A 25,949-nucleotide genomic window follows, 5' to 3' on the forward strand; every position below is an offset into this window, starting at 1 on the left:
CTGGCCCACCAAATTGGTCCTCTCCGGAATGGTCTCAATTCCACACGGGTACAGAGCCTGTGAACTGGCTCCCAAGTGGGGTGTAGGGCGAAAATAAATCGGCGAGCCGGACGAGCGGAGCGCTGTAGGGGAGCCCCTCCCTGAGCTCCATTTTTTGTCTTCGTTCCATATCCTACTTGGGAGCCTGTTCAGAGGCTAGGTGGACAACATTTTAGGGCTCACGTGATCACACTGAGACACAAACAAATAGTGTCGGAAAATCGAGCTGAAGGCGAGCAGTTCTCTAATGTTCGATCTAAAGAAAAATTCTATGTTCAGTTGTTCAACTTCAGTTGAGGCAACTAAACATTGAGTTGAAAGCTGAAAGTTGAGTTCAACTTGAACAGTTTTTGCCCGATTTCTCTTTAAACATTTCCTGTTTCTCTAATTTTTATGGTTTCAGCTTCCTAGAAGCTGATGCGTACTTTGTCATCATGTACGTAAGTGAGGTGAGTGTAACAATAGAATGCCGAACTTCACCCGATTTTGACCCGAAGATGTATCTTTTAGTGACCTTAATTTTGTATTAAATTACCGATTGGAGTAGACCTTTATATGTTGGTGGCGTCAGTTGTATGGGGATTTAACTCATCCTTTAGAAACCAGAACTTATTTTTAACTCAGTCTGGAGATGTTGAATTAAATCCTGGTCCTGTAACAGTTCATCGGGATCCAAGAGTGAGTGTGTGAGTGAATGAGTGTAACAATAGAATGCCGAACTTCACCCGTTTTTGGCCCGAAGGTTTGTTTCAAAGTATCTTCGTAGTTCGAGATTCGCGCTCGATATCATCGACCACAATTGACGACTATTTCGAATGTTTCTCGGTTATCACGTGCTCACACGATTCCATCGATGAAGTTGCATGCGGAGTTTTGAGATGTGCTCAAAATTCGCTCAACCCCGTTTTTCACGGTCACTAGAACACAGGAAATAACTTTTCGTTATGGTAGCTGAAACCACATGCAGTCCTTCGTATGTCTATTTTTTTTTCCTGTCAGGTGATCACGAAGGATGGCGGAAAAAAACAATTTTAACACACTCGTCGCACTGACGTCACTGTGACGTTATTCACGGTAACACATCACAAATAAAGACCAATAACAACAGCAGCAACAAAATCTCTGTTGTGTTGTTTTCATGATATTTTAAAATTTTTGTTTTGATAGTCATAAAGGTTATTCCGTGTTCGTAGTTATCCCTGCTCAATTTGGCGGAGAGCCGAATCCCGACAGTTGGGGGCTGTTTACGTGGTGGTCCTGTGACCCAGAATCGATAAGCTCTGGCCAAGCTAAAACATAGCTTAATATCTGCATCCGGGCTATTTTAGAGGCATTGAAACGTGTCCCATTGCAGTAAATGAATTGACTGATGAATTTTCCTCGATAATCAAGGCCATTTGACCACAAAACGATTTATTTCAATGCATAAATTCATAAAAATTTGCGGACAGTGTTCCCTACAGTTCCTAACAGCCTTCGAGCTCGAAACAAACAAATAGTTTTTTGCAGTGATATCAAATGTTGTCAACTGGCTGCCTTGCCGGAAGGGGGAGAATTTTTAAAGGCCTCAAGCTAAAAATTCAGAAAAAGCGTTTATGAGAAAAAGTAACAGTGTAATGGACAGATCTATGTTATAAATTTCAGCAGCGGGTGATCGTTTATATGGAAAAATGATAGCCCGCCAGGGCGGCTAACCGGTGTAACGGTACATTTTTCAGTAAAAGTAGATCTTACTCAGTTTAGGAAACTGTATCACAGCCTTTGTAACCGTCAAATAAATCGCTTAGGTATTGAGCACCTGCTGTTCTTTTGAATAAAAAATGAGCTTCAGTTTGTAAAGGCGTGAAAAGTAATATCCGTTTAGAACTTCCTCCATTTACTATAAAGCTTACGGAAATGAAAATTGAGTTGTCCAAAATCACTTTTGGTTACGGATCTTTGATGACAAATGTTCTTCGGTAAAAGCTCTTGAGGTCTGCTTGTAACAGAATGAGTCAAGATCTGCGATAAACGCTATGTCCCTTGAAGAAGATCTGGCCCACTTGATGTAAAAAAGATCTAGGAAGGTAGCAGGGTACCTCTTACTCAGCCACGGAGCCAAATTTCCCAAGCGCGCCCCTATTACTGACCGGGAAAGCAGACAGGGTTGCCGGGTAGGCGGGTGTTGTGTAAAGAAATGTATGTTTCAGAATCTTTGTTTCAAGCTGAAATAACCCTTCCAAGAGAATTCAGTTTTCAAAGGTGGACATATCTTTCAGTAATTACTCTTCAACATATGTTGAAGAGTTTAATACATGCATCCGCGTTAATTAGATCATCAAAAGGAGACAAAGGAGCTTATCTTGCCACGAAGTTCCGCATCAGCGTTACGCATCAGCGTTACGCGGAACTTTAGAACAAGCTACGTGCTTGACTCTCGCTTTTTCCCCTTCAGTGCAGTTTAATCCCTTGTGCGTGTTTGTAAACACTTGAGTTGTTTTTTTTTTGTGACCACGCGAAAGTATTTCGTTCGAATTCCCCAACTCAAAAAGAAAACAAGAAAGGAATAAAGGTAGGAAACGAGTAAAATGAAGTGAACCGTTTATATTAACAGGTTACGTCTAGTAAACTTCCTGAAAATGATTTTTTAAAGAGAAGGAAAATAGCTCGCCGTGGTGTTTACGTCCGCAACACCTGATTGACAGTTCTGAGAAACTCAAAAGCACTTCCGGTGAAGTCCCAAAATCTAAAACAAAAGAACGAAAAAAAGAAAACAAGTGCACCAGTACACGAAATGATACAAAGACGTTAATGAACTGAAAGCAACCGCTCTTCTCAGTTGTTTTACTAGTGGCAATACCGAGCGCGCAGAGTGTTCAATCGATCGAGGAACTTGGTGGCTTCAGCTTGCTGGCTATCTTTCAAGCTTTTTCAGTGAAAAACAGGACGTCATTGATTTTTCCGTTTCTAGATCAAAAGATTAGATAACATCACGTTTAGTTATTCCATGAAGGTATTTAAGCGATTAATGTACAGGGGAAAACTAGTTAGGAGGTCGGGAAACAGCTGCAACGGACCATTTAGCAAGACTTGCTGTCGCTGCCTTAAAGAGAGGTGAGTTTGTTCAGTTCTGTCATCTGTTTGTTTTAGCGGTGTAGATTTTGGCGCTTGGGAACGTGTATGCTCCTTCTGATTTTAGCAAAACCACACGAATGCTTCGATAGCTTTCACACATTATGTTGTTTCAATAGCGTTGCAATTCTATAGTCGTAAAAACTGTTGTAGGCTAAGCAATTTATTAAAAAACAAAATACCACTCGCAGTTAGCAATTGAATTTCAAGTGCAAATATGGATCAGCCTTAGTTATTACATGAAAAATGAAATTATTATATAAAAAAGATTTAAATTTATAACTTCAGGTACGAATCTGTAAGTATTATCTGATCTACAGTGACGTTTGCGGTTTCAGAACATCCTATACACATTGCCGCTAATTTCTATGAAGCCACACAAATCACGAGGAAACAGAGATTAAGGTGAAAAACTGCACCCTTGAATTGCGATTTGTACCGAGACGAAATTGTGGCAAATTCCCAGATAGTCTCGAGCGAGCGGTACTGTAAACTTCTCATCTAAACAATATTCGATCAGTTCAGTCGTATCAAAGCATCAGAGCGCTCTTCTGCTCCGTGATATCCAACTATAATGTTGATTGTCAACGTGTAATTAATTAGAGATAATTTAAAACAGCCAGAATCATTTTCGCTGAAATTTAAATGACAGATTTGAATGATACCCATCAAAAAATGAAAAAAAGCTTAATATGGTACCTTATGATCTAAATAAAGCACAACCGCACACAAGCTCCGAAAGACAGCCACCTTTTTTCCTGTCACAAAAGTTCACAAAGCAAAGCAAAAATCAAATCTTCTGCTTCTTGTTCATGAAAATATACACAGCGATGATCGATGAATTTTGTTTACATAATTGATTTTGAAACAGCGCATGAAGAAAACTTTATCAGCCGCACATGCACATGCCTGTCTCCTTCGCAGAGGCTTCTTAGAAAGCCTGGGGAGAGAGGGAAATTTAACGAGTAGAGCCTGGGGGAGAGAAATATTAAAGCGCGAGCCCCTCGGCTTGACTACGTCAGAAGCCATCCGCAAAAAGGAAGAGCTCTCGGGTCGAGATTGAATTTATTTCGCTTCGATGTACATGACGTACAAGATGCAAATGTGGAGCAAGCTGTGCCCACACACGGAGTAACCTAGGTGTAGTTACAGATCATAGAATAATCCATATGTAATCTATAGATAGCTAGTCAATAGAAATAATGAGCTACAACGTCTTCAATAAAATGTTTATGCTCGTTGCTGTATACGTAGTCTGGCAGTATAAGCTTTTATCTTGGATTGTTTTTACTTTACTTTATTTCATTTTAATTCTTTTGGTTTATCTTATTTTTTTAGATGAATTACTCGGTGTTACTTGTCGTCCTATGGGCCTTCGCAGCAGGGGCTACTGCGCATGCTTGCCGTGGCTGTGACTCCCAAAATGTAAGTTAAACGCCTTCGTTGATCCACTGCCTATTGTAAGTAACATCTTCACCAAACAATTACTCCTTTAAGATTCAGTTTTAAACAAATGCATTGAAATGCAACCCCGGTTTATCATGAAAATCTTGCTACCTTTAGCTTCAATGTCTTCAATGCGACGATGGCTCAACCAAGCTTGACATATCGCAGTGCGCACGAAATTTGGCACCAGGCTTCCCGGTTGTTCATTGCGTACGTCCGGTCAGTCGGCAGATATCAATCCTTGATCTCGGGTTTTGTTATCGTCAGTAATTTTTTCTAGCAATGTTTTACAATCTTTTTCGTCATCAAGCGAGATTGCCGTATAAGAGAACCAAAACTGAAGAACTATTCTTTGGAAAGGATAAAAAACAAAGGCTTTTCAATCTTCATACAAGCATGCTATGCAAACGGCCTTCATTGGGCAACTCCGTTCCTCTAATGCAATAGACAATATATGAATATTATCTCGTTGACGAACCTCAATGGTCTAATTTTATAGCTGCTAAATCCATTTTACCTCTGTAGTTTTACAGGAGCTGTCACCAAATGAAAAATAACGAGCCTGGAGCAGTGAGTGGCGTGTATGTGATCCGGCCATTACCAAACGCTGACCCTATTGAGGTGTACTGTGAGATGGCAATCAATGGCGGTGGCTTCACCTTCCTTCCCCGCAGCCTCACCAGAAGATCAGATGCCCAGGGTATGGTGAACGCTCTCTTCAAGGACAAGAAAAATGTCCTTTTGAAGCTGCAGAAGAAAGCTGATCGCAGTGAGTCATACACCCTGATCCAGCCTCACCCATCTTTCGCCAACACTAATTTTGGAGTGTTGGTGAACAGCTTCTCTGGGTACACTAGACCAAAGAACGCCTTCATGAACGACTACATCTTCCTTGGAATCATTCCTAAATCAGCTGCTCGACGAAGGAGTGTTCAAGGCTTCAAATCCAACAGGCACACAATCCAGTTCAGAAATTGCGACGCAACCCCCAACAGCTTGTTTGCTTTCCTCCCAAACCACAATCTTCAAACCCCAAACACATATCATAATGGTAACCTGGCTTACGAAAGATCTGGTGTCGCAGTAGCCTGGCGTTCGAAGGCCATTGCCATCACCAATCCTGATCGCATGATGCCAAACGAATTCTTCTTCCTGACCGAGCTGCATTTTGGAGGCTGTGGCACCTACACTTCCAGCGACCGCTGGACCGACGGTTACCACGCCACCGCCGTTGGAATCCGCTAACTAAACTTGCTGTAGTTCCCTTGAGATTCCTTTGTTAAAGAATTTAGCTTTCAGTTGGTTTTAGGATAATCAAGTCCCCGTTGTTTGTAGTTTTTATAATGAATCAATTATGCCCAACTCAGTGATACATTTGCCACTGACTAATAACTTTCACATAAAATACAATTTTGTAATCCTTGATTATAGGATTAAAGTTAATGCGCTTTGTATGTCTCTTAAGACAAATTAATAAAAACGCTAACACAAAAATTTTGATTCATTTGTATGTTAATTGTCTGATAACACTGTGGAACATGTATTGGCAGTTATGGTACATGATTCACATGAGTTTAATTGAGGGAGCTAGTGATAATAAGTTTGATCGAACAAGACCCACCTTGTCTAGGGTAGGTGTCTTATGGAAGACATCACCTGTCTCATGGATATTACCGACAAAATGTTATTGGCATTAAAATTTGATTTGACACAGAAATATTCAGGTAGCAAGAGTCAGCATTGTTAGATGAACTAGGAAAGTGAGATTTCGCACTTATTGTCGTTTTTAACTGCTGGATAGAGGGGTGGCTATCTTTTGAAGTTGAGGAGGGGGGAGGGATGCAGTCAGAGACCTCCTCTATTTTGTTCTTTGGTGGATCCTGTTCGACTGATAACTGAGTTTTGACCACTTCCCTGGAGTGAAACAATTCACTGACTCAATTCCACCATACCGTCACAAAGCAAGTGCATGATCAAGGAAAATACAAAGGGCTTGTTTAATTTGCTTGGATGTTACTAAACAGAGTAACGAAGTAACGAGAAAACGAGTAACGGCAAAAATATTCCACAGGTTAAAAAAAATCATTAAGAAAATAAAGAGAAAACAAGTAACGGGAAATAAAATTCGTCAAGAAAAACAAAAGATAAAAAGAAATGAATTAAACATAAATTGGCAACGTATATCCGATGTAAAGGAATCGCCGGAAGATATCTTCGCGTAAAAAATATCGTGTGTCAATTCCTCCTGCGGTCCTTTCTCGATCACAGCTGGTGTCATGGAAGGTAAGCCCCTGAGAGGTTTTCCTCCCTCTTCAGTCGCATAGATTCGTTTCCCAGAGGACAGCTACGCCAGCAACTATAACTGAAAACAAGGGAGCCTTGCTTACGGAAGAAATAAGCTTATAAACATTGTTTGTTTGTTGCCGTTCTTTCCATCGCTGCTTCATTTATGCTTTTTTCCTGCCAAGCAGATAACTGCAATATCGTCGTCATTTTGGACAGTGCAGGGCAAACTTTTTCTCATAGAGCACAAACGCATTTGCGGGCAAGTTTTCGAAACTTTTAGCGGACAGAGTAAGACGCAATAAAGCAAGAAAATGTTTCTTAGGTAACGAACAGATTAAGTGATTTTGTGACAAAAAAATCGAACTTTGCCATTTCAATTCGTTCTAAAAATATAGCACAATATGCATATGGCTTGTAATCACGGCTGAATGATTTGTTATTGAAGTATTGTATGTGATTGTAGAAATGGAGCAAACCAATTGACTCATGATTCAAAATATACATCAATTTGTTTTGCCTGCAGTTGTGTTAATTTACTTGACTGAGATCTTTAATTAGAAATTTTAGATATAACACCAAGGCCATCCCAATAAAATATTTCGTTTCCCATCGCCCGACCGACCCGACTGTGTAACTATGAAAAAATGTTTTCGAAAAACTACCATAATCCAGGACCGCAGAGGGCTAAAATTCACCAAGGTGGGAAACATAAAAACGTTTAATGGGTGCGTTCGATTGACCTTATGCCGGAATAAGAATACATTCCATGATGGCAAAAAATCCCTCATAAGAGGTTTTTGGAATAACTGGAGTACAAAATTTGTTATAATTTGCACCCTATTCCAGTTTTAATTAAATCGATTTCATTAATCTTTATTCACACAGCTAAGTAAACTTCATGACGTTGAAAACATCATTCATACAATCGGTATTCCTTTAACTGATACCATTTCAGTCTTCTCAACAAGCTGGGTAGAGTTACGGCAGAGTTGAATCCCAAAGCAACGGAATCGAGGTATCTCAGTTCCGACTGTTATTTCAGTAATCATTGTCATTGTGGGTTTAAATTTTCATATCAGTTAAAAGTTATCCTTTGATTATGGACCTCTTCTTACTTAGTGTAAGGAGAAGGATAATGGAAAAAGTCGATCTAATTATTATTCACCCCGCTGAGTAAACTTTACTACGTTAAAAACTAAAATCAGTATAATCGAATTTCCTTTAAAAACATCGTTTTCACGGCTTCCCATCCAGCTCGGTAAAGTTACAAAGTTGAACCATACAGCATGAAGCCATATTCACACTAATCCTTTTTCTTTTGAAAACTTCACCTCACTAGAGAAATTTCATTATACAGAAATGTTTTCGAGAAACTACCCTAATCCAGGACCGGGGTGGAAAAGAAATCCCTCATAAGAGGTTTGCAGAAATATCTCACCATAGTCAACAGCATCAATTTCATTCACAGCTTTATCACGCTTGTATCCATAGACGATATATATATTGTGGTAAAGTAGTTTATGCGATGCCTTCGAGATTGGTGATTCTCTGAGCTCGAGCAATATGCACTGAATGACAGCCACATAAATATGACCTTAGTAAATGGCCTGACTTCCCACTACCTTAGTGATTAGAGCATCCACCGGCGTACCGAAGGTCATTGATTCGATTCCCTTCCGTTCAAGTACTCAAACATTTCCTTTGTCTAATCAGATGCTCGCACCAAGATTAGCTTTTGTACAACAGAGAGGAGGATGAAACAGGCTAACTTCGACAAAGAATCGATACTACTTACTTACAGCATTCCCTTCAAAGTTACTATTAAAGACATTAGACTTGCTATCTTTCAGTTCAATCATGCATGCATCATATTTTACTCACTAATGCCACTCTTTTCAGGGATTCGCGTGTTTAAAAAGAGCAATGCCACCTTTGTAACGAGAAAAAAACATTGAAACACCTTTTCGTAACTTGCCCTTTTGTACAGAGTTTTTGGACTCAAATTTCCCTCTGGTGGAAGGAAAAAACCCTAAATTCAATCACCTTATCAAAACAAGAAATAATATACGGGTTGACTAGAGATCTCTCTCGTCGTCTTGGCTTGAATCTCTGTTTAATTATTGCCAAATATTACATCTATACTTCGTCACGAAGAGAAGAAGAGTATATCTGGGAAGCCTATTATGCTATATTAAAGAGTCACCTTAAAATTGAAAAACGCAAATCCAAGTTGCAAATAAGTCTTTGAGCCTTTTAATTTTATTTCAATTTTTTGTAGTTGTGCTATATTGCTTTGCAAGGCTGCACTGAGTAATGTGTCATTGTGTAATTTGTTGCTCATGTTTGTAGTTTTAAAAAGTAACATAAGTATTGTAGACATCGTTAGTACCGTATTGTAAGTTTGTAAGTATTGTAAGTAATTAGTACGGGTGTTAGCTGTATTGTTGTAAGTTGTGTAGCTAGTTTGTTGTGCAGTTAACTATAGTTAATTGTTTTTTTTTTGGTTTTGTAATGCAGTGTCATATGTAACATAAGTAATGATAATCATATGTACTGTTCTGAAGTACTCAATAAAGTGTTCTTTAAAAAAAAAAGAACTTTTCGTCTTTTCTTGTTACCAGGTTGTTTTCAAATATGGCTATATATAAGTTTGCTTCCAGCTTATTTTATGAGAATCATTTCGTTTTTAAAGGAAAATACAGGGAGATGTAAAGAATCGACCATAAGAGGACACATAAAAAATCTGAGCCCCAGATGGGGTTCGAACCCTGTATTTTCCTTTATAATATCATGCAGTGACATTTTGTTTTTCTCTTTGATTTATAGATGAATTTCTAGATCATAAATGTCATCTTGTGCGGGTCCATTCTGCAAATTAGTTATACAATCTCCACCGAGGTCAGCTAGACATGGATCCCGCTCGCAAACTGACGAAGCAAGGCTGTCAAATCAATGCTTTCTTCTATTTGTAGTATTTAAGCCAGGGAGAAAAAAAGACTGCCGGGCTTGTTCCGATGTTTCATGGTCTGCCAAGATGGTGAACAAATTAAATTATCTATGAATTACCAATTTGATCGCTTGTGAATATTGAGGCAAGATCACGGGCTAAAGTGTTCTGGTCTTTTAGTTACCCTAACGTATCCTCAATGGGCGTCGTTACGAGTCAGAGCTTAGCACGGTCTTTTTCGCCTCCCGGATCAAAATACAACGGAAAAGGAAACTAGTCTAAAAAAGAAACTGTTTCGCGGCGGCTTTTCCAATCTTACGTCGTTTGGTATCAGCTTGAGACCGGGGTATCAAGCCAATCCTGAGTACTAAATATATGAACACTTCCTGGGAAAGAAGAACCGATATCTACGTACACCTATTGTTGTACGATCACTCTATAGCATTGTAAACCATCAGGGAAATACAGTGAGTGCTGGAGTTAGCCTGAACGTGAGGTACATCATGGCGCAGTGTGAGAGTCCTCCTCTCCCACTAATGCGGCTCGGGTCCGATGCTCGGGCTCGACGCGCTTTTTCTTGCTCCAAAACTTCAAAATTTTGAATCAAATTTTTAGAGCTAGATCATAACTGAAAGAAACATTAAGGGTCAGTTATTAAAGAAAGTTTAGACGGTGTTTAACAAAACCACGTTCTAAGCTATTTTCAATTTTGCCAACAGTCACATCTAAACATTGTCTGCTGCTGACGGTAACAAGAAGGCTTTGCATCCCAGACTAGAAAACTATTTATCTACTTAAAGTAAACCACTTATAAACAGATTTGAAGGCCCACTGATTGTCTTTTAAAAGCCGCGGACTAAGTTAGACTCTGTTTAAACTTCGTTAAGGGGTTCGTCACGCGTTCCTGTGGGGCAGGAACGCGTGACGAACCCCTAAGAACGTCTGCGTGGGAGGCTATGTTCCGAACACAGTTGCGTGCGCGGTCAGCGGCAATTCGCGTGATGGCGCGGGTTTTGATCAGACAAACAAATATGGCGGCGAAAAATTTTTTTGCCTGTTTTTGTCGGCTTTTGAAACGCGCTCCTCAAACCACGAAATGGAGAAGGGAGTCACTCAAATTGCGTTCAACTGTGTTGACTTTTGAAAAAAATGTGTTGCAATCAGCTTGTACAACTACAATGCACCAAAAAAGTTCGGAGTCGAGTCGTAACGATAGCGTGACTAAATGTCGCCAAGAGGAGAGCCGCAATAATTATTTTCTTTTCAGTCTTCCACTAACTATCCCGCTTTCGATGTTGCTTTCAAGAAGAACCGCGAATTGTGGAAAAAATGACGAGAATACCCATTTTATTTTTCGCGCACCGTGAAAGCCGCGAAGCGAAAGACAATGACCGAAGCAACCAGAGCTGAACTTTGTAAACGCCGCTTATTTCCTCCAACCGAAAACAAGGAGAACAACAACACATCGGTGGAAGCACGCATTCTTCGCAAAAACAGCCACGACCCAAAGACTGTTAGTGGAGAAATGGTGAGTGCAAACTGGGGGGATTGGTAAATTATTTACATTCCTTCTTGGGTTACGTATAAATAAACACTTCAAAGAGATTATAAACTTTTGTTTATTTCAACAGTTTCCTGATTCAGCCAGTGACAACAAGCCCGCAGAATTAAACTGTCTGGATACAGAATTATTGATCTTGGTTTTTTTCAATAATCTTTAAAATCATGCCAGCACTGCAAATCTGGTAAAATGTGCTTACATGCTTTATACAGTAATTTTCAATTGTCCAAAGCAAACTTTCTAAAAAAAAGTTTTGAAATAGGTGAATAACTTAAATTTCGATCCTATCCATTTCTCCTAGGGCCCCTTTCTATTACTGATGCAGTGACGGAAATAAAGAAAGGATGTGCAAGCCTTATTTCTGTCGCATGCCATAAATGTGGCAAAACAAACGAAATTCCTACTTCCAGACAGCGCCACACTGACTGGCAGAAGAGGTCCTGGAGCCTATGACATAAACACACGAGTCGCTCTTGGTGCCATTGATAGTGGTATAGGATATACACACGTTAACAGCTTTTTCACTACATTAAATGTCCCCACAATAAATCGAAGGGCATACAAGCGACGCGAGAGGAAAATTGGCCTTGCTGTGGAAGAGGTTGCAGCTAATTCTTGCAGAATGGCTTTGCAAGATGAAATTGATATTGAAAAATCTCATGGGAAGACCCCTGACCCGGACGGCTTGTTTGTTACCTCTCTCTATTTCATATGATATGCAATGGTTAAAACGTGGGAGGGCTAATGATTCGCTGACAGGGCATGGAGCAATCATGGGGTCAAAAACCAAAAAAGTCCTTGACTACTCTTGTGCAAATAAATTGTCGTATCTGTGAAAGTGCTCGGTCAAAAGGTAAAGAACCAGCTCATCATGACTGCCGCCAAAATCACAAAGGTTCGTCAAAATCACTGGAACCTGAAGTACGAGTTAGACTATTTAAAGATGCTCCTAATCATGGTGTAAAGTACTCTGTTTTCATTGGAGATGATGACAGTTCCACAACTGCTAAGATTCATGAAGAAGTGGCATACAGTGTAGAAAAATGGTCTGACAGCACTCATGCAACAAGAACACTTGTCAGTCACCTCCACAAGATCAGGTCCGAGAAAAGCAATTCCCCTGGCGAATCTGTCCTGTCACAGAAAGTTATTGATTATTTTCAGAAATGCTTTAGCTACTGTTTTAAAAACCAAAACAAAGGGGATCCAGAAAAAATGAGAACATCACTTATTGCTCTTGTGCCCCATGCATTTGGTGATCACAAAAAATGTGAGGAAAGCAAATTGAACTGGTGCAAGTGGCTTCAAAATCCTGACACCTTTACCCACAATGATCTCCCTATTAAATGGCAATGATTTGAAGGGAGAAAATCTGAAGGAGAATTTAACGAAATTGTTTCAAGTATACTCCAGTGACACTGTTATTCACAAACTTGTGGAAAATGCCTCCTCACAGAGTAATGAAAGCTTACACAGCAGGTTCTAAAGTTCCTAATATAGGTTTTATGGAGGAAGCGAAAGTGCAGATCAAAGAATTGCTGCCGCTGTTGCTCAGACAAACCTTGGTAAACAATCCTGCTAGACACTTTACACTGTGTTGATATAGAACCTGGCCAAATTACTGAACAAAAAATAGCACTAATTGACTATGAGAGAGAGGCCGAACAAAAACGGAAGTCAAGCATTGAATTTAAGAAACAGCGTAGACTGAATTATTTGAAAAGGAAATCGAGAAACAAATCTCAATCAAATCGAGAGGGAATCAGCTACGCAAGTGGCATTGCTCTGACTCTTGACCCTGAGCTGTTTCAAAAAGCAATTGTCACCCAACAAGAATTGAAAGAATTCGAAAAATTTGTTTCCACCTTCAGCGAGAAGTACATCACCTGTCCTGTCGATGAACGTAGTGCTAGTGGTTTTGGTTTTGTAATATTTGACACTGAAACAAGCTGTGCAGGCAAGCAAGCTGAAATAATTCAATTGGCAGCCGAGACAAAACAAGGAGCATCGTTTTCTACCTTTACTACACCGACAAAAGAAATTTCTCAATATGCTTCTCGGGTAAACAAATTCAAAACAACATGGGTTGGTGGGAAGAAGATTCTGTATCGTGGAGGCAACCCTTTGCAAACAATTCCTTCGCGAGAATGTCTTCGATTATTTGTTGATTCCTTGAGGATTCAACGCGTTCCAATTCTTGTGACAAAATTGTACTTATTGGCCATAACTCTGCTTCTTTCGATAGCCACATCCTCCTGAGAGCACTCCAAGATAACTCGCCAGAGCTTCTTCAGAAGATGAATGAGTTAGATGTCCACTTTGCTGACAGCCTAGTCTTGTTCCGCAACTTGGCGCTCAAACAAGGCGACGGCTCATTCGTGAAAATTAATCAGGGATCACTTTACAAACACCTTTTTGGCACTGATTTTCAATGTCACGATGCACTTGAGGATGTAAAGGCGCTTAATAAAATCCTCTTGAAGTCCTCCCTGCACTTATCCCCTTCTACAATTGTCAACAAAAGCGGTACAACGGAACTAAACTCAGCCATCGAAGAAATGAATAAGTCACGCTCTCTTGAAGTCCTTTGACGGCGTTTGTTTTTGCCAATTTTCAGCTTCTTAGCTGATATATTTCTCACATAACACCTTGACGAGTAACACATACTCAACGCTCTCTTCACGAACAAAAAGAACGTTTTGCTTACGTTACAGAAGAAAGTCGATCGCAGCGAGTTTTACACTCTGATCCAGCCTCACCCATCTTTCTCCAACACTAATTTTGGAGTGTTGGTGAACACCTTCTCTGGGTACACTACACCACAGAACGCCTTTATGAATGGTTGCATCTTCCTTGGGATCATTCCTAAATCGGCTGCAAAGAATAAAGGCAATCAAGGGTTCAAATCCAACGGACACACAATCCAGTTTACGAATTGGACACAAATTCCAACAGCTTGTTCGCGTTTTTCCCAAACCACAGACTCCAAACTCCAACCAAATACCATGATCCCGACCGGGTTTATGAAAGATCTGGTGTCGCAGTAGACTGGCGTTCGAAGGCCATTCCCATCACCAATCCTGATCACATGATGCCAAACGAATTCTTCTTCCTGACCGAGCAGCATTTTGGGGGCTGTGGTTGCTACTCAACCAGCGATCGCTGGTCCAAGTACGGTTATCACTCCACGGCCATCGGAATTCGCTAAAGCAGCTTACTAATAGTTACACAGTTTCCCGCTTAATATCGTGTAAAGCGAGTCGTTTTTTTTTTTTTATCAAACTGAACATTTGGTGCAAAAGGTACAAATCTTACAATTAAAGCGGGAAAAAGTTAAATCACTGTACGGGGAAAAAAAGGAAAGTAATCACGCAAAACTGATGACTGCTGTAAGCCAAAAGGGTAGCGGGAATAAAAGATAATAAACAACCCTTAAAAAGAATTTAAACTGTCTATTAAATTTTTGTTAGCTGAAAAATATTCCGTGTTAAACAAGTGATTCTACGATGTATCGGTCTCTGCTTCTTTTATCACTTGTATTTGTTAAGCCGATCAGATTAACAATTGATCCAACGTATACCAGCAGGATTATCGTCCACGCTTGTTGCTTAGACTTTACTTACTTTCTTACTTTCTAAAAACCCTTTCCAATATTATTTTCCCTCGTTACTCTTGATGTTATGTTGGTTTTGGTTCGCCACTAGCTATTGCGACTTCGTCGCCGACTTGAGGCAAGTCTAGCTGTTGCGTGTAGCGATGGAAATTACGAGCCGGTTTTGGATGTCTGCGAACTCACCGCAAATTCAACTCATTTACGTCTCCGTATTCCAGCCGCATTTGAAGAATTTTTGTTCACACACATATTGAATTTTGAACAAATCGCGCTCTGGAATCATTGAATTTTTCCCTAAATTCGCTCACTTTATGAGGGTTAAACTTTCAGGACGCATTTGTAAACGCTATTCGGGAATTATTTTTCAGCCATCAATATATATATATATTTTTAATTTCGGGATAAAATTTTGAAGAGGAGTACCTCGTCTTGCCTTATGCTGAGGACGGCCCTGTCTTACTTGAAACAAGTGAACAATAGAATTCCAATATATTTTAATATCTGTAAAAAGTATGTGTACAAGCGTGTAATGGACAATATATATAAATGTGTTCATAAAATAATAAGCTTAGAAATTATAAAATTATTTCTACGCTTCTACAGAAGTAAGGCCGCGATTGCAAGTGTCCTTTCCAGCAGTCGAGTTAACTTACTGATAATTTCGTTGTCAGGCAAAACAGGTGTATAATCATCACCAATAGGCCATTTTACAGTTGTGTGTTTAGTGACCTGGCTTTGGATTGGAAGCGAGGCTGGGGTGACCTTGTTTTGATACAGACCTCGCTGCTTTTCATATGTAAATGCCAACTAGTTAGCATAAGAACAGCATGATCTACATGTGAAAAGCAATGAGTTACGTATCAAAACAAGGTGACCTCCAGCCTCGCTTCCAATCCAACGCCAGGTCACTTAGCACACAACCGTAAAATGGCCAATTGTCGCTTATAAATACCCTGCGCGTCCGGCGCCATTTTGGATTTTAGGATGTCATTAGGTTAACACTATCGTCAGCAAGCACTTCTTTTCTGTACCACAATTGAGCAAACGAATTACTTCATCATATTCAAAATGGTGGCGCACGGATAATTTAACAGACAAAATAACTCCATATTTGTATCCAATATTTTGGTACACTAAGCAGTAAGACGTTCTTACTCGTAATAACAAATGAAATTTAATTAACACTACACTGGGATGCAGTACATGTAGGTCTGAATGGCTTGACTGCAGGTGAGTCCTCCGCTGTTGGCGTGCACTAAAACGGCAGAGGTAAACAAAGATGTACGGGAAGTAAAAGCTAATTGAAGAGATCAGACTACTGAAGAAATATTTTCCCAATAGACCTTCGCTTCGTTGTTTTTGTTGCTCCATTACAGTAATCTCGTACCCAGATCTCAGTCGGTTGGGGAATGTCGCCTGACCGTGGGAGATCTGGGTACGATATTACCATTACAGATCACGTGACGGTACTCTAGAGAGTAGTCTCGTTTAGAGTCATATTCAAGCTGGCATACATTCTTTACTTCCAACAAGACAAAGGATCGATTCTCCAGAGAATATCACGTGGTTTGTAATGGGTTATTAGCATACAGAGCGAAAAAGTTCTATTTTACGGACGATACGACTTAAAGCCTTATACAAGCATTTTACTGTTATCGTGATTACAGGTTTGTTTCCATTGTCTGCGCGACAACATAATAAAAGACACCTTTACAAGGTAACCTTAAGCCAATATCACTAGAATACGTCTATACTATCTATCATCGTTTCCAATGTACAAACATTTTTATGCTTTATAATACTTACAGTAAAAAAATAATGATTTTCAATTTCAAAACATACTGATTATTTTTTCTATTCTAAAAGAATCATCCTAATATTCTTTTATGTATGAAAATTCCGTAGGCCAAACTGTATAACACTTGACGAGTTTGGGATTTAAGAAACTATTTTTAACCCCTGTAGCAAAATAACTAAAGATGAAAGTATGTACATTCTGGTTGTTGTTATCATTTTTTCTCTTTTACTAAACATTTCTCAAGTGCTGATATGCGAAAATATACCAACTTGTACTTGGACCACTGCACACTGGTTCGTGAAGGATTAGGCAGTTCCCATTGGATGTTGGGAGCCTGGTAACCCATGTGCGAACGAAGTCGGCCATCTTGAATAAACCTCGTTGTGTTGTTCGAAGCCTGTCTTCTTCTTCGTCTGATACTACAGTTCGCTTTAATTATATCATGAAGCCTCGTCTTCCTTTGTTATCATTCCTTCTAACTAAAGCTCTTTTTTTCTTTTATTGTACTTATTACATGTACCTAAATAGTGTGTAACCAGTACAGACTTCAGCACAGAGATCAGCGGACCATGTCAGTGAGGAGTGCTTACAGCTGGTCTTGTCTTGGTACTTCTACCAGGGGAGGGAAAGAGCTTGCCTGAAGGTAACTTGTGTTCTTCACCTCCTCGTCGGATATCATGCCATCTTCAGTATCCTGAATGTTGCTGTAGAACTGGTCTGTTTCTGTTGTCTGTCACGTAAAAACAAGGTCAAAAAGCTGACTCGTACCCAGTCGTCTCTCATGCATGGTCGAGACGAGAACCGCGTCAGAGAGATGCGCGCGTGGGAAGATGGGAAGGAGGAAGAAGGGGAGTCTCTCCTTTCTCTCTTCCTTCTTTCCGTCGTCGCCTTCGTTGCGCTGCCGTCCTGGGCCCGGTTGTTTGAAAGCCGATAAACGCTAATCCCCGATTAAAAGTTAATCGAGGTTTCCAGCTCTAATTTTAAGCTAATTTTAAGCTAATGGTAAAGACAAGTCTAAAGTCAGAACTGAGGGACAAAATCTTTGGAAGAATCTCTGATGATTAGTCGTTAAACTCGAATCAAATTTCACGTTAATCCAGGATTAGCTTAATCGGGCTTTGAACGACTGAGCCCTAGTCTCCTCTCGACCGTACATGTACGATATCATAAGAGGCGACTGGGGAAGAGTCAGGTCAAAAAGTGATTGCAGTCAATCCACATCACGCGTGAACAGTATTTTTGAAATTTGAACAGAGTTTGAAATTAACATGTCAGTTTTGAACATGGCCAACGACATTTCAGAGTTCCCGTAGAATTTTTTCTAGATTATTGACAGTAAAAAAGCTATGATTTTTTCTTTATATTACAGCATTAACTATTTCAAGAATAACAATTGTTTCTTAATGAATCTTTTTTTCTTTTTTTCACTTAATGCATCTTTCTCGGAAAGATTTGCAGAGAAATGTTCAAGATTCTATTCAAATGCCGGACATTACAAAGATGAATTCGAATGTTCATTTCCTTCTCGGAAATACTGGTCACGCGTGACGTTGACTGACTGCAAATGCAAACATAATTTCATTATGTTCAAACATTATAACCCTTTTTATTTACATGTATCACATATAGTTCGCCCACTTAATCTGTACAATTATGGCAAAAGTCCTTGCATGCTCTTGCGACACCTGACAAACCACGCACAAATTACACAGTGCGGCTGTCATACGGTCATATACGATGACTATTCAGGATAAATGTGCTGGTCTTGTTATACCACAATATTAACCACTCCTTCCCATACCCAATGTTGTCCTTAAATGGAAATGATTCAGAATGTAAAAGTCTATAATTATAGGTATGTGCAGCCCCAAAGGGGATGGTTTTTCAGCCGCTTTGGTCATAAATAGGGTATCGATTTTAGCCATTTTGCCGCCATTTTGGTAATAAATAGGGTATCTCGAGATTTTTGCACTCTAGTCGTGAATTCATTTTTTTTAGAAGAAGCTACGTCTTCATAATGATGTTTACAGCAACTGTGTACGTGCCGCAACGGCTTGTCACGCGTTGGGCTCCAGGGGTTTTTGAACTGAAGTTGACCAGACACTATCAGGTCATAAATAGGGTATCAAATTTTTGGTCAGGTCATAAATAGGGTAGGGAAAATCGCAGATTTTGGTCATAAATAGGGTAAGGGTTTTGGGAAGCGGGCTGCACACCACTATCCAATTTTTTTGGGAGTTTCCCCCCCAGGGGAGAAGGGGAGCGGAGAAATGCGTTTTCCAGGGGAGGTTTACGAAAGTGTCCTTAAAGGTTTTTTGCCCAGTGCTATGGCTGGATTGCCATTAAAAATGCAATATACATTTTAGTGGGCTACCTGTGGCCCAAGTTTTGAGTTTTTAGTCAAAAGGTAGCTAGATTATTGTGAACGCAAAAAAGTCTGTTAACATACCTCGCGCTCATCAGAACTTAGTAATGGTCTGCGGAGTGCACTTGTAAGGTTCTCAGGTTCCAAATTAGATATTGTCAGGCCAACAAACATAAGCACTACACCTAAACAGGTAAATATATAAGTTAACAAAGGAAGTGAATCTGAGTTTTGACATGGAAAATCATGAGTTGCTAGCAAAAAAGGAGTCAGAGATACCCAAATAACAGAAAACCTTAGTAGCAATCTAATGTAAATTAAGTAGCCAAGGGCTTTTGGAAGAACCAAAAAATATGTTTTTTGTTGTGTTTAGTACTTTTAAAACCCTCTTAAACTCCAATGAATATTTGCATCATTGTTTGTGAGCAAATTATTATGAACAAACCGACCATTTCTTAATCCATTTATAAATAAAACCAAATCAAAATTATGCAACAACTTGAGCCCTAGTTTACTAGACATGGGTCTTTTAAGGTGGCTATACAAAACCAATAAGACAGTAAGGTATAAAAAAAAAAAAACATTGCCCCCCTCCCCTTAATATTTCCTACTACCTACAATCAACACAACTCCAGTTATTTACAATGTAATTTATTAATTCCATAATTATTCTCACAAAGGATGTCCAACAAAACTTACCTACAACCTCAACAGGAATAAACCAAAAAGTATCCAACACCTTGAATTTTCTAACAAACATCCAGTCTTCAAACCAAGCTACTAAAGGAACAAGGCATAACACTCGGTTGGTCACCAGGGCTCCTGTAAAAATAAGAATGCAGCTCATGGTTTACACATTCAAGAAAAAAGAACAACAACCGCAAATTAAATACTGACGTGTAATTATGGCACTCACAGAATCAGATTAACCCCCAATAACAGAAAAGTTGAAATTATTAAAGAAACAAAGAGGAATATAATTTATAATTTATGGTCAATTTATATCTTTAACGACGGTGCCTGTTAATATTAGGAAGTACTTTTGTGGGGAAAGCGGATCTTAGCAAGGGTTATTGATTTCCAAAAACAAAACTGGGGGTAACCACACATTTTTTAGAGATACATGTGATGAAGAAACAATAATTATTCTAAAAAGCAGTAAGACACAAAGCAACGTATGGCATTTTTTTTCCAAATTGAAGCTTTATTATCTTTGAAAAATGCATGGATACTCCCATTTTTTTAATTTTATTTTTTTTTGGATACCAAGAGCACTTGCTAAGTTCTGCTTTCTCTGCATAGTTTTAAGCCGTGCAAAAATATCCCTGTATTAGTACATGTAGGCACCACCCACAAGAAACCCGAGTATCTCGAGATGTACAGGATGTATGCGCAATAACGAAAGTTAAGGCACCGTCCTTAAGTAGAGATTCAGTCAGCAGAACTATTTCTAAACTTCATGGACTCTTGTGAGGCATGGTGGTGCTCCCAAAAAATAAATAAATAAATAAAAAATAAATAATAATAGTAATAATAATAATAATAATAATGAGGTTCCATGGATTACTCAAACACTCACCAACTTCTTTATACATATAATCTACAATGATCGCTGCCAGCCAACCAGATATTACAGTGAGAAATATGACAGAAAAAACTGCAGAGCCATCCCACCAGCTGACCTACATTGTAAGAAGTGAACAATCAAACATAACTTTTGATGGCTAAAAATATTATAAATGCCCTACATGTAATGCTTTGCACTACTGCTAGTGTATTGCTTCCCATTTTCTACATGTATTAATTAAAAAAAATTATAAATTACTAAATTATGTAATCCAGCAGAACTGGCCATCCAGCACATGAATACTGGAAGGAAGAACAAAAAAGAGTTCCTACCAAACCTCTTCCCATACTTCTGGCATTATCACTGACCATTTCAATTCACAAAGCGTCTGGAAAAGACACCAGTGAGGTGTTAAAGTCAAGAGACAATTACTTTGCAACAGTCTCAAAATCCAAAATATGGCACTTTCATCAATGGGAAACAGTCCTGGAAAATGCTTGACTAAAATTCAAGTACTTTCCAGGATTTCCAGAACCCATGCTAACCACGCAATTTCCTTTCAAACAGCTACTTACATGAAAACTATTTACAAAGTTGTTAATGCCTGCACACCAACTCGAAAATATTTGGCTGACACCTTCAAGTTCTTGCCTTTTGTCTCTGATAAAATTCATTTAGTACAATTTCCCATTGAGGCTGGCATTCTTTCTTTAACAATTTACTTGCATAACATCTCATGATCTAGAAGATTATCATGTACTACATATGAAAGAGGTTTTTATCCATTAATATTTCCACACATTTTTGACCAAAAGCAGGACAATAATTGAATCTACATACCATGTGGCACTAGCAAGTACAGTGGAAATCAAAGCCTTCTAATGCTTATCCAATTGCCTGTTTGTTATTAGTCACCCCAAAAGCAACAGTTTTATCTCTATAAGACCGGTTACAACAATTACATGTATTTTATGCTGACACAAACCTTATCAAGGTCATTATATCGCTGCAACATAAGCCACAGCATGAGTGCAAATACTCCACCAAAAATGTTGTTAACTATTCCACCACTGACGTAATGGATGTTCCCTCTCTTGAGCCGCCAAAATACTGTTATAGGGAAGAATTAAATAGTAAAGCAAAAAATAGGTTAAATTTTGTACTAACAATACTATATCTATGTTAACTAAAAATTAACAAAAAATACAGGTGCCACATAAAAAAAAACAGAAGAAAAAGCAACAACAACAACAACAATAACAAAAAGGACACTAAAATTTCAGGACCATTAAAGGCCATCAGTCATTTGCAACCCTTAACCCCTACCCTCCTCATGACTGAGTTTGCCAGTCTGGGATTACATACCTGAACTGATTGCCCACATTAATGATCCACCAATCAGCGCTAATAATGACATTGTCAACTCTGCATGCGTAAATGGTGTACATGTACAATGCCATTCCCGTATAATCAAAGAGGTTGAAGTGGTTGTAATAGTTGTGTTTGAGGTATTTTCAGTTGTATGAATTACTGTTGGCTGCACTGTAGTACTGTTGGCATCAGGTGAATCTTGCCACTGACAGTGACCTTTGCTGTTTGCTGCTAAACCAATACCAGATACTGAGACAAGAATGATCCCCGCAACACCAACAGCTATTGCCCCAACCTTCCCTGCTGACATTGGATAAGTGCTCTGTAGGAAAAGCAAAACACAATTTTCAGTTGATTCTATCCTCAAGTACTTCAAGTGTTAAAAGACAACAACAGCCTGGCTGGGACAGGTTTCCAACACTTTCAAGGACTTTTCAATGTACTTTAATGGATCACCCCAATAATTCATTATCAGTTCATACAACAACAATGGTTTCAAACAAATGCCAAATTATTGCTGAAAAAGCTAATGGTCATTTTCATGACATAATAGATTATCATATAGCAACAGTGTTAACTGTTAAAAATACTGGTAATTTCAGCTTTAAGCAGTTATAACTCAAAAACAATCTCAATGACTCCCATTTTTTTTTATTATGGAACTATTATCAGCATGTTCAGACACAGCTTTTAGCATTAATTTTAAAAATAATATTATTGTAGGGAGGGGTGATATGGTGGCTCTCTAGAAACAGTGAGAATTTTTAATTATCTTTGAAAGCAAAAACAGGAACATTATAAAGAAAACCAGTTACTTGTACCTACTGCATTTTGAGCTCTCATTTTCAAGATGCCTCCACTGTAGCTATGAACAGGCTCATCATGATTATATATTATAGTAACCTTACACTGTAAGGTAGTAACCTATACACTGTAGAGTTTTTCAAGGTTGTAAACCTTGAGCTTTCAGTTTGTGAGGAATGAAAAGAACAATGAATCTGCCAGTACTTTCATCCACATAGCAGGGGGGGGGGGGGGGGGCTTCTTTCCCCTCTCTCCCTTTACACCACGAAGCATTCTGTGTGTGTCCCACGCCAAAGATATGCTCAGAGTTTCAAGGAAGTGTCGATGACAGAAAAATATTATGACGAATCTAATCCCTTCACTGGGAGAGAAATGCTGGACATTTATGGACAAAAACAGTTTGAATGATGGAAGTTTTCAAAAGCAGAGGTAAGTTTTGGTGACCTTATCTAAAGCCAGGCATCACCTCCATCTAACGCCCTTCCAAAAAAAAAATGCCCTTCCATAAAGACCATAATTATATGCCAGTACGCTGAGCAATTTGGAAACCCACGCCAAAGATCTTTGGTGTAACCTACATAAAATGCAGCCAGGCCTCTATAGGATTACTATCCCTAATAGAACCCCCATGGTTTTATTTTCAATTTCTGATAAGGACCAGTTATTGAACATCCATCGGCACTACTTGAAAGAGCACCTTAAAATTAGTAAACATGTAAAGTATGAAAGTGATATGTCAGAAGCAAGCAAAGATGTATAAACTTCAAAATTGATGCAGGGATTGATGCAGAGAAATTGCCATGGATTTTCTACCTTTCTGAAGCCATGAATACAAAATGGGAGCACTTCAAATCTACATACTTCCGGTCTACGATGAGCAACTGAAGTATATCGCCGGATTGATTATTTACCAAGGATTTTACAGCCAGACTAAGGGACAACATATAACAGTGAAACAATTAACTTACCCGAACAAATGGCAGTCTTTCCAGCAAAATGGAAATCCACGGAGCGGCAGCCATGTACACACCAGCTGTTGTAGGGTTTAAGACTTGTAAAGCATACATAAACAGCAAATACGGCAAAGCTAACTGTACAAGACTCATTACAGCAAACTTCCAGTAATTCCCAACAGTCCTGAAATTTCTGTAGAATGTCTCCTTAATTTCACTGTCCCGCGAAGAGAGGAAAATCATAAAAACAGTGTACAGGGCGACGGACCCTGGGGTTCGAAGAAGAAATACGAGGCTTGGCGATTTGTAGGAATGTACAGCAAAATAGATCACGACTGAGAACGATCCTCTAATGACGCCAAGAAAAATAAATGCAGAAAGACTTCCTGTAGTGAAATATCCTCTCGGAGGCATGATCAACAGTCCGGGATTTCAAACATCAACCGAGTTCAAAGTGCTGAGTTCAGTTCTGCTGAAGTCGCAGTTTGTTTTCTTCCTGTGCTTCCCAGGTATCTTTGCAAGCCGTGACTACTCACCTAGCAAGGGCTCATGGGAAGCAGCATCAATCGCTCCCAGATTCCTTATTTTCAGTCTCGTGTGTCGTCTCGTGCGCGCTCAGTAACCAAGCATTTTATTTCTCCTAACGAGAAGACTTCTCCTAATAGCAAGGAGAATTAAGTCAATACCAAACTGATTGCAGGGCTGACACTACGGAAAAGGGCAGCTGCGGTCAAAGGTAAAAAATAAGTCCAATAAGAAAAGATTTTCACTTTGGCAGCTCAAAGCTGATAATTTTTTTTTTTTTAGTCTGTGAGTTAACTAAACTTTTTCATTTCCAAACAAAAAACCTCAATGTGGAGACTCATCAGGCCTGTCATCTACGTTTTTGTTTTGCTCTGACAGCTTCAGAAACTGAACGAATCGGTGCTGTTTGGGTAGGCTCTATCAACATAACCGAGTTTATCTCCAATAAACGCTAGCAATAGGAGAAACAAATAAAGGCAAAAGCAAGTACAGTGCGTGGTGAGCACATGTTGTTAAAATATCTGCCTGCCAAGGGTGGATACAAATGTATTAGGTCGTATTACGGAATGATTCATATCTGACGAGTGAAGAGGTTTTAAGTTAGGTTAACGAATTTTAACAACTTTTTCTTGACGGTCTCACTGAAGAGTACACGAGAGATAAATTTATAGAAAATGATGGTCGACATAAAGGCGGCAGAGCATTCCGCTGAATTTTCACTAACCCTCAGCCCAATGACTAATAATCAGTTAATTCGTATGTCACGTGACTAGCAAAAGTTCTCCTTCAGAAACTCACAATACGGTTTCCGGTAATCTCGTACCCAGATCTCCCACGGTCAGATTTTAACATTCCCGAGCCGCCTGAGAATCTGGCTACGAGATTAGGTTTCCGGTTTAATACAAATAACTCTCCACCAATGATTGCCGCGATTTCAAATAGGCCCATTTTTGAGTTTCTGTGAACCTCATTATGAAAGCGAGGTTAAGTGCAAAGCTTTTCATCTGAAAGTTAGCTTTGTTTGCATATGAATGAAAACTAATTTTCCTAAAAAAAAATTTTGCACTTGGCCTCGCTTTCATAATGAGATTCAAGGCAGCGGAAAGAAAATGTTTTCACACGTTTTACATGAATAATTAAACGTCTCTGGCGGGAGACAAGAAGGCTTTTTGACAAACTTTTAAGACGGAGGATGAGTGTTAGATGATAAAAATTGACAATTATGAAAAATATTTACAGCACAATTATTTGGGGTTAAAATAGTTAAAGGAATTTTATTTGGTGTTTGGACTTATTACAAATTATATTTCGGTGTTGGGAATATCACAGAAAAAAAAGACCGGTTGACTCGTTATGCAGCTCTCTAGAAATCATACCTTGTAGTTCGACTTAGATGTTCTTAATGTGTGATTAATGTATAAATTCTCCTGTCATGAATTCGGTATGAGCAGCTGTATGTTTCCACGGAAGCACTTATGTTCGTAAAAATATTTTCAATTAAGTTTCCTACAAAAGATAACACCTTGTTTACCTTACTTTTTATAAGTTTTTCCTCGACTTGAC

The 25,949-nt window shown here is 39.1% G+C and overlaps 2 protein-coding genes and 2 pseudogenes across 2 annotated transcripts; 3 read left to right on the forward strand and 1 right to left on the reverse strand.

Moving 5' to 3' along the window:
• The first annotated feature begins 2,989 nt into the window (after nucleotides 1-2,989).
• LOC146456679 (uncharacterized) lies at nucleotides 2,990-6,096 on the forward strand. Its single transcript, XM_085092823.1, has 3 exons — nucleotides 2,990-3,132; nucleotides 4,489-4,575; nucleotides 5,122-6,096. Exons 2-3 carry the CDS (start codon nucleotides 4,489-4,491, stop codon nucleotides 5,839-5,841), a joined length of 807 nt encoding a protein of 268 aa, XP_084948949.1. The 5' UTR covers nucleotides 2,990-3,132; the 3' UTR covers nucleotides 5,842-6,096.
• A 4,764-nt stretch (nucleotides 6,097-10,860) lies between these two features.
• Nucleotides 10,861-13,187, forward strand: LOC146456680 (uncharacterized; annotated as a pseudogene).
• LOC146456681 (uncharacterized) lies at nucleotides 12,833-14,803 on the forward strand (annotated as a pseudogene).
• A 2,227-nt stretch (nucleotides 14,804-17,030) lies between these two features.
• LOC146456682 (uncharacterized) lies at nucleotides 17,031-24,371 on the reverse strand. The gene is made up of 7 exons (XM_085092841.1): nucleotides 23,877-24,371; nucleotides 22,099-22,426; nucleotides 21,719-21,843; nucleotides 20,746-20,848; nucleotides 19,866-19,988; nucleotides 19,251-19,351; nucleotides 17,031-17,531 (listed from the first exon to the last, which is right to left on the reverse strand). Exons 1-7 carry the CDS (start codon nucleotides 24,273-24,275, stop codon nucleotides 17,388-17,390), a joined length of 1,323 nt encoding a protein of 440 aa, XP_084948967.1. The 5' UTR covers nucleotides 24,276-24,371; the 3' UTR covers nucleotides 17,031-17,387.
• Between the last annotated feature and the right edge of the window lie 1,578 nt (nucleotides 24,372-25,949).

The sequence above is a fragment of the Pavona decussata genome, unplaced genomic scaffold, assembly GCF_977016875.1.
Source record: "Pavona decussata unplaced genomic scaffold, jaPavDecu1.1 SCAFFOLD_254, whole genome shotgun sequence".
In the NCBI taxonomy this organism is placed as follows: domain Eukaryota; kingdom Metazoa; phylum Cnidaria; class Anthozoa; order Scleractinia; family Agariciidae; genus Pavona; species Pavona decussata.

Coding starts and splice junctions, on each gene's coding strand:
- LOC146456682 (XM_085092841.1), bottom strand. CDS start 24,275: ATGCCTCCGAGAGGATATTTCACTACAGGAAGTCTTTCTGCATTTATT. Junction 21,844..22,098: donor AATGTGGGCAATCAGTTCAG/GTATGTAATCCC, acceptor TCCCTATAACAG/TATTTTGGCGGCTCAAGAGA. Junction 17,532..19,250: donor TAAGTTCTGATGAGCGCGAG/GTATGTTAACAG, acceptor TTTACGTGACAG/ACAACAGAAACAGACCAGTT.
- LOC146456679 (XM_085092823.1), top strand. CDS start 4,489: ATGAATTACTCGGTGTTACTTGTCGTCCTATGGGCCTTCGCAGCAGGG. Junction 4,576..5,121: donor GTGGCTGTGACTCCCAAAAT/GTAAGTTAAACG, acceptor TTACCTCTGTAG/TTTTACAGGAGCTGTCACCA.